Here is a 16785-nt window from a genome sequence, read left to right on the forward strand (position 1 = left end):
ACACCACTGAAGATGCCATTGTTGTTATAGAAGAAGTCATGAAAGCAATCAAGCCCAAAACAATAAATTTCTGCTAGAGAAAACTATGTCCAGATGTACATGATTTCACAGGATTTGCGACAGAGTCAGTCTAGGAAATCATGTAACAGATTGTGGATATGGCCAAAAAAAAAAAAAGGCGGGGGAAGGTGAAGGGTTTCAAGGTATGGATGTTGGGCCAGGTTCGGTGGCTCATGCCTGTATTTCCAGCAGTTTGGAAGGCCAAGGTGGGAAGATTGCTTGAGACCAGGAGTTTGAGACCATCCTGAGCAATATAGTAAGACTTCATCTCTATTAAAAATTTTTAAAAATCAAGCACTATTAGTCACCACACCACAGAAATTAACAGAAGGTGACTTGAAGGAGATGAGTGCTTCTGAACCAGAGCCAAATGACGAGGAGGAAGACATAGTAGAAGCAGTGCCAGAACTGTCGTTAAATAATCTCACAGAAGCGTTCTGATTATTCAAGACTGTTTTTGATGGCTTTTATGACATGCACTGGACCCTTCTGTGATAGGAGCATTGAAACTAAAGCAAGTGGGGCAAGGGTTGGTACAATATAGAAACATTTTCAGAGAAATGAAAAAGCAAAAAAATAGAAATTACAATGTATTTACATAAAGTTACACTGAGCGTGCCTGCCTCCCCTGCCTCTCCTTTTATCTCTTCTACCCCAAGATAAGACCATTGCATTTTAAATGTATTACACACTGATTGTAAAAAAAAAAGTTAAATATAAAAAATACATAAGAACAAAGTTATCTACATTTCCATTACATGGCATAAGACTATAATTATATGATGCTCCCAACTTATAATGTATTTAGATTGTATATTTACACTGTAAATATTTGTGTCCTTTTTTGTGAATTTCGTTCTTATTATTTCAAGCAGTTTGCAATGCCTTTAAGTATACTTTGCGATATTTTGATGATTGTATAATTTCCAGTCTTAGGATTCCTATGATTTATCTGCTTCTCTACTATTTTGTTTTTCCATCATTACAAATAATGTATAAGGTTATAAATGTATCCTTTCTCATTTCATCACACCATTGCCAGCTCTAGTTATTATAAAAATTCTTTAGGCTAGGCATGGTGGCTCATGCCCGTAATCCCAGCACTTTGGGAGGCCAAGGTGGGTGGATCACTTGAGGCCAGGAGTTCAAGACCAGTCTGGCCAACATGGTGAAACCCCATCGCTACTAAAAATACAAAAATTCGCTGGTGTGGTGGCACACAACTGTAGTCCAAGTTACTTGGGAACCTGAGGCATGAGAATTGCTTCACACTGGGAGATGGAGGTTGCAGTGAGCTGAGATCATGCCACTGCACTCCAGCCTGGGCAACAGAGCGAGAGTCTTTCTCAAAAAAAAGTCTTTACCCATTTGCTGGCAAAAAATAACATAAATTACTTGTTTACCTATGAAGTAAAACTTTTTTTTATTGTTTTTGGCATTGTGTTCCTTTCATGAATTGTCTGTACATGTAAGAAAGGCTGTTCTTTATAATTTAGAAAGATAAATTGTTTTAAAAAATTGACACTTGAATAAGAACGGTTCATCTGTGGAGAGAAACATGTTTAGATGCTGCTAAATATCTGGGAATTCCATGCCCAGTGTAGCTGGAGAATGATTCGTGATCATGAATCACTAGGTGAAAACAAGGCAGGACTTCCTAAAGGTTTCTGTATTATCTTTCTGCAAATATAATCCACTCAGACATTGGTTTCATAATTATATACTGGGCCAGAGCATGTTCTTATTTTTATTTCTTTTTGCTTAATTTAAAGCACATGTTGAAGACATAATTTACTCTTTTTTTAAGTGATGTGAAAATTGCGTAGTTTTCCAGAAGCATTACATTGCACATTTTAATTTTGAGCCTAATTCATATTTTGCTATGGAAACTTCTCTCTGTAAAATGGAAGACTAGCTCTAAGGCAGGCTTCTCTCCTATTTATTTCAAGCTTCCTGGGGCCACTTTTCTCACTTGCCAGATCTGGGATTTCCTATTAGGAGTATCTCGAGAAAGATGGTAGAAGGCCTGACTTGATCCCAAGAGTTTCTCTTTTTGACTCTTCTAGAAATAGCCTTTCTCACCTATTATCCTTCCCTCCCGTTTTTTTTTTTCAAACTTTCTTCAAGTACTATACTCTTTAAAAGCAGTTTAAATTTCATTAAAAACTGTAGCATGAATTTATATTCCAACTCATTCCAGTAGCACTTTAGGAAGGATTTTCTAGGAAGGAGGTTTTTTGTTCTGTTTTAAACGTAGTAAGACCTAACTTCAGAGCACTTCAGAGCTCTAGCTAATTTGTTCCCCTTTGTCCCTAGGCTCTCGTCATCTAATGAATGAGGTGTTCCTTAGCATTATCTACAGATATGGCTTTACCTTCAGTTGTGTCAGGTTACATTTACCTAATGTCAGCAAGACTTCACATTTCATGTATGAATATCCAGATGAAATAAAGTCCTGGTTGTATTCACCATCACTATTTGGAGCCTTTTGTGTAATCATTAATCATTATTTATGCTTCACAGGTTTGTTGTGGCCTGTTCAGCCTGGAAATCCTGTCCCGAGACTGATGCCGAAAAGCTAGTTCAGCTGACTTTTTGTGCTTTTTATGATATGATACAGCTGATGAACACTACTCATCTTTAGAGATGAATCATCTATTAAGCACTTACCAAAACATATCATTAACCTGGGTGCTGGGAGTGAGTTGGTAATATGAGATGGGAAGGAATGTTAACTTCCTAACATTCCTTTAACAAGTTAAGAAAACTTGTTAAATGTAGAAAATAGTGGAATCATGCTCTCTAAATTTATTCTGCCATAGGAGGTAGAAATATTTTTAAGCTCCTCTGATGCAGCAGCAATGCAAATTATGACATAGTGAATATAGAACTATGCAGTATTTAAGCCTCAACAATCCAAATCTATAAATTTTAACAATGCAAATCTTACTCTAATTTTTAAGTATTTTTGTTGGTACTTACATGGGTTATAAATCCTCTCTCTGGACATCAGTGTAGAGTCCATCTTTCAAGCACTTTAATGTTTTTAGCTACCAAAGGGTATGAATTACATTATTTTATGCTAATTTCCCTGAAATCAATGCCTTCTATGTTCACCACAGGGTTACAAGCCTGTTATGTTTGATGGGAAAGACCACTACAATTTAATGGTGATCTAAAATAACTCTTTTGGGCTGGGTGCAGTGGCTCATGCCTATAATCTTAGCACTTTGGGAGGCCGAGGTGGGAGTGTATTGCTTGAAGCTAGGAGTTTGAGACCAGCCTGGGCAACAGGGTAAGGTCCTGTCTCTACAAGATCAAAAAACTAGTGGGGTATGATAGTGCATGTGTGCCTGTAGACCAAGCTACTTGAAGGTTGAGACAGGAGGATCAGTTGAGCCCAGGAGGTTGTGGCTGCAGTGAGCTGTGATGGTGGTGCCCTTATGCTATAGCCTGGGCAAGAGAGTGAGACCCTGTCTCAAAAAAAAAAAAAAAAAAAAAAAAAAGAAAAATAACTGTTTCGAACAGACAAATTAGGTAGTAGATGGAGATGTATACCCTCTATCACACACACATAAAACTGTAACAAAATTCATTGTGGTGTATTATAATTAGTTTTGTGAATATAAAAATAAAGCACTTATATTTAAACTTGTTAGATTTTTAAAGGACTAATGTTGAATCAGATTATCAGAACTTTTTCCTCCTCGCTGTTCAATTTTGTAGTTTTTACTCTCAAAAAATGAAACTCCCAAAATTATATGGCTTTTTATGTTTGAATAAATGATTCATTCCTGTTTGCTTTTCTCGTGCTTTTTGACCTCGATTATATATTGCTGTGTAATTAACCATCCAAAACTTAGTGTCTTGTATTCATTTATTGTTTCTCATGACTTTGTCAGTTGATTGATAATAGCTAGACAGTTCTTCTGCTGGTCTTGCCTGTGTTTATTTATACAGCTATAATCATCAGGCAGCCAGGACTGAGGCTGGAAAGTTTAAGATCACCTCACCCACTATCTGCAAATTTGGTGGCTGTGACTCTCTCTCCTGACATGGTCTCTCATCATCCAGTATTCAAAATTGAGCTTCCTTACTTGGTAGAGAGAGTGTTCTGAGAGGTGAAGGTCCCTTGAGGCCTAGGCCCTGAAGTCACATGCCATCACTTGGCTGCATTTTGTTGATTAAACCAAGTCACAAGGGAGGTCCAGATTTAAGGAGTGGGGAAAAAGTAATCTCTTGATAAGAGAAAGTCACTTTGTAAAAGAGTGGGCAGAGAGGGCATGATTATTGGGCACCATAGCAATCTGCCAGACATTTTAATATATATAAAGATTACATCATACTCAGTGTACTGATTCTATACATCCCTTTTAAAAAACATGTATATTTTGAATTTGATAAGACTGGTTTATTACTAACAGTTAAGCCCTTTACACTGTGCCAGCCTCTGTCCTGAAAAGCACCAGTACTGTTTCTCTGTGAAAACATTCAGAGTTGGCTTCTGTGACATTTGATACATTTCTTCATGGTTGGTATAGAAAAGGAAGATGAGCTCTGAACTAAGAACCTTTTCCCTCACTCTAGTGCAGGGTTGTAAACTAGACAGCAAGAGCATTTAGAATCATTTGGTTGGTGTTTAAATACAGGTTAAGAATCCCAAATCTGAACACCAGAAATTCTCCAAAATCCAAAACATTTTGAGTGCTGACATAAGGAAATGCTCACTGGAACATTTAGGATTTCTGGACTTGGGATGCTCAGCCAGTGAATATAATGCAAATATTCTGACATATGAAACACTTCTGATCCCAAGCATTTTAGATAAGAATACTCAACCTATAATGTGTAATGAGTGGGGTATTTTGGAAACTGCATCACCTGCACAGAAACCCCCTCTCAATCACACCTCACCACTTTTCCTAACTTGCCTGACGTGAATAATCATCTAGAGTGCATTTTAAAAAACAGATTCCTGGGTCTCAACCCAGACCTACTGAATCTATTATTTTGTTTAGGAATAGATGCCCCATGATTCTGACCAGGCAAGTTTGGGAATCATTATAGAGGAATAGGTTGAATACTACTTTGGGTCACTGCAGTAATATACTTTTTGCCTCACTTTTGTCTTGGTTAATCTGAAATTTGATCCACTCACACAGTGGTCACCTTTGAAAAATTCTTTGGTAATATGGTTTATTACAGTTAGAAGAACTTTGGATAATTTACTGAATTTAACAACCTGATATGACACTAAGAACTAATTTGTTGCAGAAAATTGTGGAGAAAACAAAGGGAAAAATACGGAAACATTTCAGTGTGGTTAGCTTCCAGGGGTTGTCTAGAATATTTTTGGCTTTCCATTAAACATACCTTTCCTTGTAGGAAAAACGGATTTTCTGGGGAAAGTAGTATATTTATAAAAGAGAACATAGTTGCTATAGAAACTCAGCATGTATCGTTGATGTTTGATGTTTCAAATTATATTGATAATTGTACATTTTAAATTAACGAGTTTAAAACTTTAAAGAGATACTTAATGATAGGGCTCTTTCTTGCTTAATGGAACTGATATGTGCTTTCAGAGTTAGCTAGATAGGGGCAATTTCATTTTCTCTTGGTCTTCGATGATAAAGCTGGAAATTCATTCATTTAAAAAACTTTGATTCCATAATAGAATTATTTAGAAAATTACCAAGAGATATGAGGCTATTGAACAATTTATTTTTCTTTTGTACTTGGGAAAATTATTCCCAAACTATCCTGTCTACCCAACCCATTCAGGACCATAAGACCATTTCCCTATGTCTGTGGCTTCTATATTTCTACACCTGTACTTATCTTGAATTTTGTTCTTTTTCTGGATGTTTCTAATAACTTAGGGAGAGCCAGCCTGTTGTTTTAATATTTCAAGACAGGTGTCACTTCTAACTCTCAAATTTCAAATGCTGTAATAAACCCCAAATTGGATCTTCTAAATTGATCTAGAATGAGATATATCTATGTTTTATGATGACAAACTAGAAACTTCTTTTACAAGTCAGATAAAATTGTAGAATAACTTGAATTTATTTTTAAAATATACTGTAGCAAAAGTTCATAAGTTCTGTGTCCCAACCTGGACACTGACCATTGAAAAATAGATGCCTTTCTGTGCCAGCAGCTGCTGATGTGTACCGTGCTCCTTGACTCTGCCATTCTGAAACACCACTATTAAGTCTGCATTCTGGATGGTGGACAGGCGGTGAGCAATCACAATGCAGGTGCGGCCTTCTCTGGCTTTGTCCAGGGCTTCTTGGACAAGCTATTGATAAATCAGACAGACACCTTATCATAAAAATTGTATAAATTAGTTTTAACATTCAAGTAAATTTGAAAATGTTACCATTCTAATAAACTTTTAATTTCTAATCTCTTAGAATCTTTGAACTTTATGTATGTGTATTTTGTATAATCAACATTTAATCTACATAGTTATGTTCTGCTTTTTAAATATAATGCAAATGGGTTCCCATGCTGTAAAAAAATTCTTAAGTATTTAAATTTTCTAATCTTCTGTTTAACTAGTTCCCTTTTGAGTATTTTCCAGTTTTTCATTCCTAATGTGCTAAAAATGTAATTTATGCAGCTTTTTTCTTTTGAATGTTTTGTTTATAAAATATATAATCATTTTAGAAAATTTGGAATAAAGTATTCCATTACTTCAAAATAACCACTATCGGCCAGGCAAGGTGGCTCACGCCTGTAATCCCAGCACTTCGGGAGGCCGAGGCAGGCAGATCACAAGGTTAGGATTCGAGACCAGCCTGGCCAACATAATGAAACCTTGCCTCTACTAAAAATACAAAAATTAGCCGGGCATAGTAGTGGGCACCTGTAGTCCCAGCTACTTGGGAGGATGAGGCAAGAGAATTGCTTGAACCCGGGAGGCAGAGGTTGCATTGAGCCAGATTGCGCCACTGCACTACAGCCTAGGCAACAGAGCGAGACCCTGTCTCAAAAAAATAAAAATTAAAAAAAACTCACTATCTAAAGTTCCATGCTTTCCCCCCTGTGCTTGTGTTTTTTTTTTTTTTTCATGGTTGACAACAAAATCCCTTCTATTTCATAAATTGAATAGGACATAAGTTGGGAGGCCACACACACCTTTTCACTTTCAGTATCCAGAGCCGATGTAGCTTCATCCAACAGGAGGATTTGAGGTTGTCTGATGAGGGCTCGGGCAATAGCAATCCTCTGTTTTTGACCTCCTGAGAGCTGAGTCCCCTTATCTCCCACTCTTGTTTCATATTTCTGCAAGTTAACCAAGTTATAAAGATGTTGAATGAACTGTTGCTTAACAGTTGACAGTTCTATTTATAAGAAAAACATTTAGAGTCAATAACAGTTTCTATAACATTTAAACTTAACAAAGTGTTTATTTTTAAAATCAAACTAGAAAACTAGTGACTTTAATTCTCAATGGTATTCTACAATAGAAAGTTGAGCAAATTTTCGAGTTCCTACTGTTATAATGCCAGTTAATCTGATGTCACTGGAGTCCTGTAAAGGTTAAATATGAATACTTTCAAAGTCTTTTTTTAAATTTCAAATGTTCATATGATCCATGTAGATACTAGTGAATTCTTTCAAACTTATTTATTCCATTAAATATTTACTGAGTGCATGCTATGCTATGAACTGTGAAAAATATGAAAATGAATTCAGCTTTGTTCCTGCCCTAAAGGAATTTATAATCTACAGAGAAAAACTATACATATAAATCATTCAATGTAAGGTCAAATAAGGACCGAATTACAATGATGCATTGCTTAATGACTGGGATATGTTCTGAAAACTGCATTATTAGACAATGTTATTGTTGTACAAACATTGTACAGTATTTACACAAACCTAGATGGTATCACATACTATATACACTTAGACAATGTGGTATGGCCAGTTGCTCCTAGGCTACAAACCTATACAGCATGTAACTGTACTGAATACTGGCAGTTGTAACACAATGGTAAGTATTTGTGTATCTAAACATAGAAAAGGAACAGTAAAAATACAGTATAAAAGATTAAAGAATGGTACACCTGTATAGGGCACTTACCATGAATGGAGCTTGCAGGACTGGAAGTTGCCTGAGTGAGTCAGTAAGTGACTGGTGAGTGGAATGTGAAGGCCTTACTGTGTACTACTGTAGACTTTATGCACACTGTACACTTAGGCTACACTAAATTTTATAATTTTTAACAATAAATTAACCTTAGCTTACTTTGACTTTTTTACTTTATAGATTTTTAAATTATTTTTATTATTTTAGAGATCGGGTTTTGTTCTTTCACCCAGGCCAGAGTGCCGTGGTGTGATCATAGCTCACTGCAACCTTGGACTCTGGGGCTCAAGCAATCCCTCTCAAGTAGCTGAGACTACAAGAGTGTGCCACCAAGCCTGGCTAATTTTGTTTTTGTTTTTGTTTTTGTAGAAACTAGATCTCCCTATGTTGCCCAGGCTGGGCTTGCCTCAAGTAATCCTCTCATCTCAGCCTCCCAAAGTGCTAAGACTACAGGCATGAACTTTTAAATTTGTCAAACCTTTGGACTCTTTTGTAATAACACTTAGCTTAAAAACACATTGATTGTACAGTTTCGCAAAGATTCTTTCTTTATGTCCTTATTCTATAAGTTTTCAGTCTAAAATTTTTTATGGCTAGGCACACTGGTTCATGCCTATAATCCAGCACTTTGGGAGGCTGAGGCAAGTGAATCACTTGAGGTCAGGAGTTCGAGACCAGCCTGGGCAACATGGTGAAACCCCATCTCTACCAAAAATACAAAAAATTAGCTGGGCGTGGTGGCATGCACCTGTCCCAGCTACTCTGGAGGCTGACATGGGAGGATCACTTGAGCCCAGGAGGCAGAGGTTGCGGTGAGCCATGATCATCCCACTGTACTCCAGCCTAGGCAACAGAGCAGATGTCTCAAAAAAATTAATTTTTTATTTTTTACTTTTCACACTTTTATGTTATAAACTAAGAGACAAACATACATTAGCCTAGGTCTATGCAAGATCGAGATAATCAATATCACTGTCTTCTACCTCCATGTTTTGTCCCACTGAAAGGCCTTCAGGAGCAATAATACACACAGAGCTGCCATCATCTCCTATAATAGTAATGCCTGCCTAATGGAATACCTCCTGAAGGACCTGCCTAAGGCTATCTTATAATTAACTTTCTTTAAAATAGGAGGAGTATACTCTAACAACAAATAGTATAACAGATATATGAATCAATAAGTCATTTGTTGTCATTATCAAGTATTATGCACTGTACAGAGTAGTATGTGCTATACTTTTATACAACTGGCAGCGCAGTGGCTTTGTTATGCTAGCATCACCACAAACACATGAATTTTGTGTTGCACTATGATATTATAATAGCTATGTCACTAGGCAATAGGAATTTTTCAGCTCCATTATAATCTTATGGGAACCACTGTGGTATATGCAGTCTGTCATTGACCAAAATGTTATGTAACACATGACTGTAGTAGTATACACAGCACACTATGAAAGACCAGAAGAGGGAGATAGAAGTTGTTGTGGAGACAGGGTGGAAGGAGGAAAAAAGGGGGAAATAAATGAAAGAAACTTTTTAGAGAAGTTTGGGGAGCTAGATTTTGAGATAACATTCTAGGCTGAGAAAGAACATGAATAGAGAGGTAAATTGAGTCAGTTCAGTTTGCAGGGCTTATACAGTGATGTATATCATATGAATTAATTTCCTAAAGTCCAGTGGTCACTCATATTCAGAGCTGAAGCTGTAAATTTTTCTATTCACAATCAAATCCAATACTTGATTCAGGTCAATGCCTGTGCATTAAAGGTTGGTAAGACTAACCAAAATGAAATGTTTTTAAAATTTTATTTGTAGGTGTGAGTGATTTCTAACTATAGCAGAAACTAAAAGCAAAAATAATTAAGCTCAACGTCAGTGTAACCCAGTGGAACCTCGAATGCTGGAAGAATGCCATAAAATGAATTGTCCCTACCATCACTTTTAGGGACCTCAAGCCATCCTTCTGGGGCTACACATGTTTAAAGTGGACTCAAAATTGTCATGGACTGAAATTTAAAACATAAAGCTATGAAACTTTTAGAAAAAAAATGCAGAAAATATTTTGGTCCTAGGGCTAAGCAACGAGTTCTTAGACTTGACACTGAAAGCATAATCCATACAAGGAAGAATTGATAAATTGGACCTCATCAAAAGTAAAACTTTTGGTCTGCAAAAGATCCTCTTATAGGATGAATAAACAAGCTACAGACTGGGAGAAAACATTTACAAACTACATATCCAACAGTAATTACAATATGTTAAAAAAAAACAAAAACAAAAAGCTTCCCAAAACTCAGCAGTAAAAGAAAAATATCCAATTAGAATATGGGCAAACAACATGGAGACATTTCACCAAAGAGGATATATAGATGGCAAATAAACATATAAAAAACTATGTTCAACATAATTTGCCATTGGGAAATGCATATTAAAGCCACAGTGATGTATCACTACACTCCTATCAGAATGGTAAAAATAAAAACGAATGACAACAGTAAATGCTGGCAAAGATTCAGAGAAACTGCATTACTTAGACATTGCTGGTAGGAATGTAAAATGGGATGGCCACTCTGGAAGAGAGTTGAGCAGTGGCTTATAAACTAAACATGAAATTGCCATACTGCTCCACAACTCCACTCCTGGGTCTTTATCCCAAAGAAATAAAAACTTGAATTCATACAGAAACCTGTATACAAGTATTTATAGCAGCTTTATTTGCAATAGCCAGAAACAGGAAATAACCCAGCTATCCTTCAACAGGTGAGTGGTTAAACTGTGGTACCTCCATACTGTGGAATACTATTCAGTAATAAAAAGCAATGCCTATGAATACACACAACTTCAGGGAATTAGCTGAATGACAAAAGATATCCCAAAAGTTTACATACTGTATATATTTTTATAAAACATTTTTAAGATATAAAATTATACAAACAGAGAACAGATTGGTGTTTGCCAGAGTTTGGGAGGAGTGAGGGTGGGAGGAAGGGATGTATGCATGGCTCTAAAAGGGCAAGATGAGGGATCTTTATGGAGATGGGAATGTTCTGTATCTTTTTTTTTTTTTTTTTTTTGAGACAGAGTCTCACTCTGTTGCCCAGGCTGGAGTGCAATGGTGGGATCTCGGCTCACTGCAACCTCTGTCTCTCAGGTTCAAGTAATTCTCCTGCCTCAGCTTCCTGAGTAGCTGCAACTACAGGCAGCCGCCAGCATGCCTGGTTAATTTTTGTGTTTTTAGTAGAGACAGGGTCTCACCATGTTGGCCAGGATGGTCTCGATCTCCTGTCCTCGTGATCCACCCACCTTGGCCTCCCAAAGTGCTGGGATTACAGGTGTGAGCCACCGCACCAGTGTTCTGTATCTTAATTAGTGGATCTATGAATCCACATCTGCAATACAGCTGCCCAGAACTAAATCCTTATGCAAATGAATGCAAGTAAAACAAGGGAAGTCTACAAGGTAAGTCTGAATAAGATCGGTGGAGTGTATCAATATCAGTATCCTGCTTGTGACACTGTATACCAGCTTTGCAAGATATTGTCATTGGCAGAAACTAGGTAAAGGGTACGTAAGATCTCTGTATTCCTTACGACTACATATAAATCTGTAATTATCTCAAAATAAAAACTATAATTGTTTTAAAAGTACCATAGGTCTAAATCAAACATGACTGCAGTCTAAATGCAGCCCTCAATCACCAGTCTGCAACCTGAAGTATGGTGGTTTTCAGCTTCTCACTCCATTTGTATGAGGTAGGCATGATGTATTCCCATTTACAAATAAGGAAGCTTGGTATCCTGAAGTCAAGTGCCTTGTCCAAGTTGTTAATGTTAGTAAATCAACATATTTGGTTACAAGATTTTGTTGGCATAACTTTGGTAATTGTTTGGGGGATAAAAAATAGTCTCTTCTGATTCCAGCTAAGAAGTTACCCGTTAACTTACATGGGGTAACGTCTCGATGAAAGGATGTATGTTGGCAGCTTTGGCTGCACTCACAATTTCATCCTGTGATACAACCCGGCTGTTGTCTCCATAGGCAATATTCTCGGCAATGCTGCAGTCAAATAGGATGGGCTCCTGAGACACGATTCCGAGTTGAGCTCTGAGCCACTGGACATTGAGTTTCTTTGCTTCTTGACCATCGAGAAGCTGAAAACCAAAGTCCACAAACTATAAGGAGGGTTTAAGAAAGAAAAAAACTAAAAAGTTACTAGATTGTCCATTTGAAGGATTGTTGCATGAGGGCATCAGCAGCTGCAAAACAACAACCCTCCAAGACTTATACTATTGAGGCCAGCATGGCCAACATGATGATTTTTATGGTGATTAAGCCATCCCTATCTTGGTCTAACTGGCAAAATGGTAGCACATTTGACCCTCTTTTTTCACACTTCGCTTTGTCCTTGTCTGCCCTCCTCCAGCCATCTGTGTCCTACTCTGCCTTAAAGAAGCCTGCATCAAGGTGTCCCACTCAGGTCTGCTGTCCCCAGAATAATCGTAACCCTTCAACTTGACTTGATTTTCCCCTCCCCCACACATACCAGTGAAAAAGCTGATCAGAAGCATGGCCCCCAGATTCCAAAAGTTGGTTGACTCTGGTCCTACCTCTACCTCTCTTTTCCCTGAAAACTACTAGCCTTAACTTTCCCCCACCTCTCTGATAGCACTAAGGACAAGAATCCAATGGAAAATGGACAAGTTACAAAGGGCAGTGTCTGTGGGAGAATTATTTTTGCTGGCAGTGATGGTTTTGTTTTTGTTTTACTTGCTATAGGCAGGAGGCATGGTGCTCCTAGGGAAGTGCTGTAATATGTACTTGAAAATACAGCCTTCTGTAAGGTAAAGGTTACAGGCAAAGGACTAGACACAAGCCCAGCTAGTCTTGATCTCAATAAGAAAAAAATTCCCACCATAGTATCAGCACTTCACATTTACAGAGTTTTGGTGAACTAGTTTGCCTATGTTACCTGCAGAATAGTTATAATAGCAACGCATAAGATTTCCAGAGAGAAACAACTAAATTAGGCTTAACAAGGCCGATTTAGGCTTCACAAGGCTGATTTAGGCTTAACAACTATTAATAAAACAACTGAAACAAGGCTTAACACTTTGGTGACTGTCTAATGGGGACAGGCTCCCAGGGCTTGGTCATGGGTGCCGTCCCAAGGTTATGGCAGATACAAGCATTATTGGTAAGAGTTGGTCTTCACTCAAGGAAGAGAGCCAGAGGGCTACATGCTAGAAAATCAATGACAAAAGCCAAATATGAAAGAGCTGGAGGTTGAGGATCAAAGTCAAAGTTCAAGAGCCTAGAATTCAAGATAAGAGAAGGTGGAAAAACTGAAAGCAGTAGGGAGGCAATAAGCAGGTAGCACCTTGTTTTGGAAGTCAACTTTGAATTTGGGCAGGAGTTTGTGGTTCACCTTTATAAGCCAGTAAGTCAGTGTTTGCTTAGAAAAGTCAGGCTGACTGGAAAGGTCCATGGCAGGGTAAAAATTAACTTTATATTCAGTATTTTCTGAACTAGACTGAATTCCAGACATTCTGTCCTATTGTCCCCATATATTTCTCGGATATGGTGCCAGTTTGGGGTTTATAGAATGTGGTCATTGTATCAAACAGGATTCTGGGTCTACATTTGTCCAATATTTTCCATTATGACAATATTGGTTGGGCCAATTAAAATATAGCCTTCAATCAAGTTACTAAGGAAATGTGCTCACCACTGTCCCCGCCAAGGGGTCATAGAACCGCTCCAGGAGCTGGACCACTGTGCTCTTCCCACAGCCACTGCTGCCCACCAGGGCCAATGTCTGGCCTTTCTTCACCTCCAGGCTCAGCCCCTGAAGCACTGGCACGTTTGGTCGGGTGGGATAGTTGAACACGACTTCATTAAATGTTATATTTCCTTCAAATTTATCCTGAATAAATGTTTAAATGTTGCTATTATAATTGGACTGATAATTATCGGAATAAGAAATATTATTTCAAGGAAACTTTACCAAAGACTGTAGTAGAGAAATATAAAATTCATATTTGGTATAGTTCTGGTGCCAATTAATATTGATAGCAAGTTATTACGATGTGAAATGAAGGTGAGAGATAAAGGTACAGGTGAGATTAGACAAAAAGTCATTACCATGAGTTGTTATCTAACTCAGTTTCTGATTTCTTTAAGATATTGATTTAGCTTTCCCAACTGCTGATTCTGAAGCTGGAATCAAGCCAGTGTCCAAAAGGCTCTAAAGACTTGTAAATTTAGCAACAGTTTCTACCTAAAGTTTCAGTGGACAGCCCTGATGGCAAACCCTGGCAGTTTCTTAAGTTCACTTTCTTTTTTTTTTTTTTTTTTTTTTTTTTTCAGACGGAGTCTCACTCTGTAGCCCGGGCTGGAGTGCAGTGGCCGGATCTCAGCTCACTGCAAGCTCCGCCTCCCAGGTTTACGCCATTCTCCTGCCTCAGCCTCCCGAGTAGCTGGGACTACAGGCGCCCGCCACCTCGCCCGGCTAGTTTTTTGTATTTTTTAGTAGAGACCGGGTTTCACAGTGTTCGCCAGGATGGTCTCGATCTCCTGACCTCGTGATCCGCCCGTCTCGGCCTCCCAAAGTGCTGGGATTACAGGCTTGAGCCACCGCGCCCGGCCAAGTTCACTTTCTTTATCTCACTTACTGGGCACAGCAATTTTATCAGAACATGAAATACCTGGGAAAGTCCTGGAAAGACTGTGTAAGTCCCAGTCTCTTTACCTGCACAGCTGCTTGTATATGACAATGTGTAGCATCTTGTTTCATACAAAGAACACTCAGATGTGAGTTTAAGTTACCTTTGTAGATAATAAAGCGTAGGATTATTACTCTCATTGTGAATGAACTGCCTTCTTACCAATTATACTTAACCATTATAAAATGTGACTAAAGTCAAATTGCTAATTGCGTTAACATGGCAGAATTATACCTTTATGTAGAAATGACTAAATTTTTGTGGAAAGTATTCAGTTCTAATATATCTGGTTTTCCTTTTTTTTTATTTTGATGTGCTAAACTTCAGGATCCTTGAACCACCTATAAAGTTTTTAAATGCCAGTCAAGTTGCCCAAATATTAGCTATATAAATATTACAAATTAAATTAAACACATGTTGGTGTAATCATCACAAACTTATCCTGTAGCTATAATCTAGCAGACAGCAAGTGTTAGGGAAAAATTGATCAGGCATCAGAGAACTTACAGGCTTCAGCCCCTCTTCACTGTAGTTGTCAATCAAAGGTTGTCTTTCAAACAGCATGAATAAGTGGGCTGCAGACAGCTTAGCTTTAGCATAGTCTGGAGCAAATGAACTGGCATGTCCTAGAGCCACTGCACCAAACACAATTGCAGAAAACACCCTAGACAGAAGGAGAGGAATTCAAACATTAGATTATATAATTAACTCCATGATGTTTGAAAGTCTAAAGGCATAGAGCTTACCAATATTTTTCCTCTTTACTCCTTAATCATCCCCTTTCTCCCTGACATACATTTCCATAAAATTCTAGTAACAAGATAAATCTAGGAGAGGTGCAAGATCCACTTTGTGAGGGTTTGCCTTTTCTCGACTTGCTTTCTGACTTCCCTTTGCATAGGAGCCCCTAATTTCTTAGGACTACTATGACTTTCCAAAGGTTTTTACTTTCAAGAAGAGGCTTATAACTGAATCTGATTTGTGAGCTCAGCTAATTTTAGTTGCTGGTTATACTCTTTATAGAGTTGAGGGAATTGAAGCACAAAGTGTGTAAGGGCCTTGATCAGTTCCAAGTAAGCTTTTTCTAATAAAGCTCCGGCCCTGACTGACTTCCAGTTTGTGGTTTCTTCTATACTACCACACAAATAATAATCATCATCACTGTAAAGAATTTTTGTTAGGGAAAATAAGCCTTTACTAGAAATAGCTTTTTGTTTACAGTTAAATTAACTATGCTATCAGTTATTATGCTTAGTACCTGGGTTTGATGACCACCAAACCCCCACGACATGAGTGTGCCTGTATTAACAGACCTGCATATGTACCCCTGAACCTAAAATAAAAGTTAAAATAACTATTGACAGCACTCTGAAAAAAAAGGTTACCTTAAACTAAAGTTCTATTTTCTAATTATATGCTCTTTAAAGGATGGATATTGATTATGACAACTTTTAGGAAGGGCTAAAGATCCTGAGATCTACAACTTCACAAAATAATTTACTTTCGATACTAGCACTATCCCAGAGAAAGGAGTGGGAGTTCTCTAGTAATAATAGAGAACTTTAAGCTTTCACCTCCCAAACTTCTCAAGCTAAGACATTAAAAATGGGTTTTTAGTACCTAGGGGCTGGGATGAGAGGTATAGTAAGGCTTGCCTTTAAATATGATGAAAAGGTTTGTCGCCAAAAACTAAGTTTTAAAATAGTGATGAACAACCCACATGTGGCTGCATAGCTCCCCTGTACTGCCTGTTACTTAGTTTTAGCATGAAAGAGTAAAAAGCTGTCTTCTAGGTTTCCATAATTTAACATTTCAATGATTTTAAAAAAGAAAGGAAGCAGGATTAATGTAACTTTCCAACGGTTTTCAACTTTCAGAAACGTTCTCAATATTTTT

At 37.7% G+C, this 16785-nt stretch overlaps 2 protein-coding genes across 13 annotated transcripts in view; one reads left to right on the forward strand and one right to left on the reverse strand.

The window, feature by feature from the left end:
* The window catches only part of LOC105475441 (carnitine O-octanoyltransferase), a 58153-nt gene extending 54296 nt beyond the window's left edge, over positions 1-3857 (forward strand). For 7 of the 8 annotated variants that reach the window (XM_071094770.1, XM_071094772.1, XM_011730656.3 and 4 more), the window contains one exon: positions 2584-3857. In XM_071094770.1, coding sequence (XP_070950871.1) covers positions 2584-2704 — 121 coding nt within the window. In that variant the 3' untranslated portion in view covers positions 2705-3857. Of the gene's footprint in view, positions 1-2376; positions 2551-2583 lie in introns of those variants that run through there. The other variant, XM_024790803.2, reaches the window with a different exon arrangement.
* A 2243-nt stretch (positions 3858-6100) lies between these two features.
* Positions 6101-16785, reverse strand: part of LOC105475442 (ATP binding cassette subfamily B member 4) — a 70032-nt gene continuing 59347 nt past the window's right edge. For 3 of the 5 annotated variants that reach the window (XM_011730664.3, XM_011730662.2, XM_011730667.2), the window contains 5 exons: positions 15397-15553; positions 13893-14090; positions 12112-12339; positions 7207-7353; positions 6101-6364 (listed from right to left, as the gene is read on the reverse strand). In XM_011730664.3, the coding sequence (XP_011728966.2) occupies positions 6158-6364; positions 7207-7353; positions 12112-12339; positions 13893-14090; positions 15397-15553 (937 nt within the window). In that variant the 3' untranslated portion in view covers positions 6101-6157. The remainder of the gene's footprint in view (positions 6365-7206; positions 7354-12111; positions 12340-13892; positions 14091-15396; positions 15554-16785) is intronic. The other 2 variants (XM_011730663.2, XM_011730666.2) reach the window with 2 other exon arrangements.

Source organism: Macaca nemestrina, chromosome 4, assembly GCF_043159975.1.
Source record: "Macaca nemestrina isolate mMacNem1 chromosome 4, mMacNem.hap1, whole genome shotgun sequence".
NCBI classification, from domain to species: Eukaryota; Metazoa; Chordata; class Mammalia; order Primates; family Cercopithecidae; genus Macaca; species Macaca nemestrina.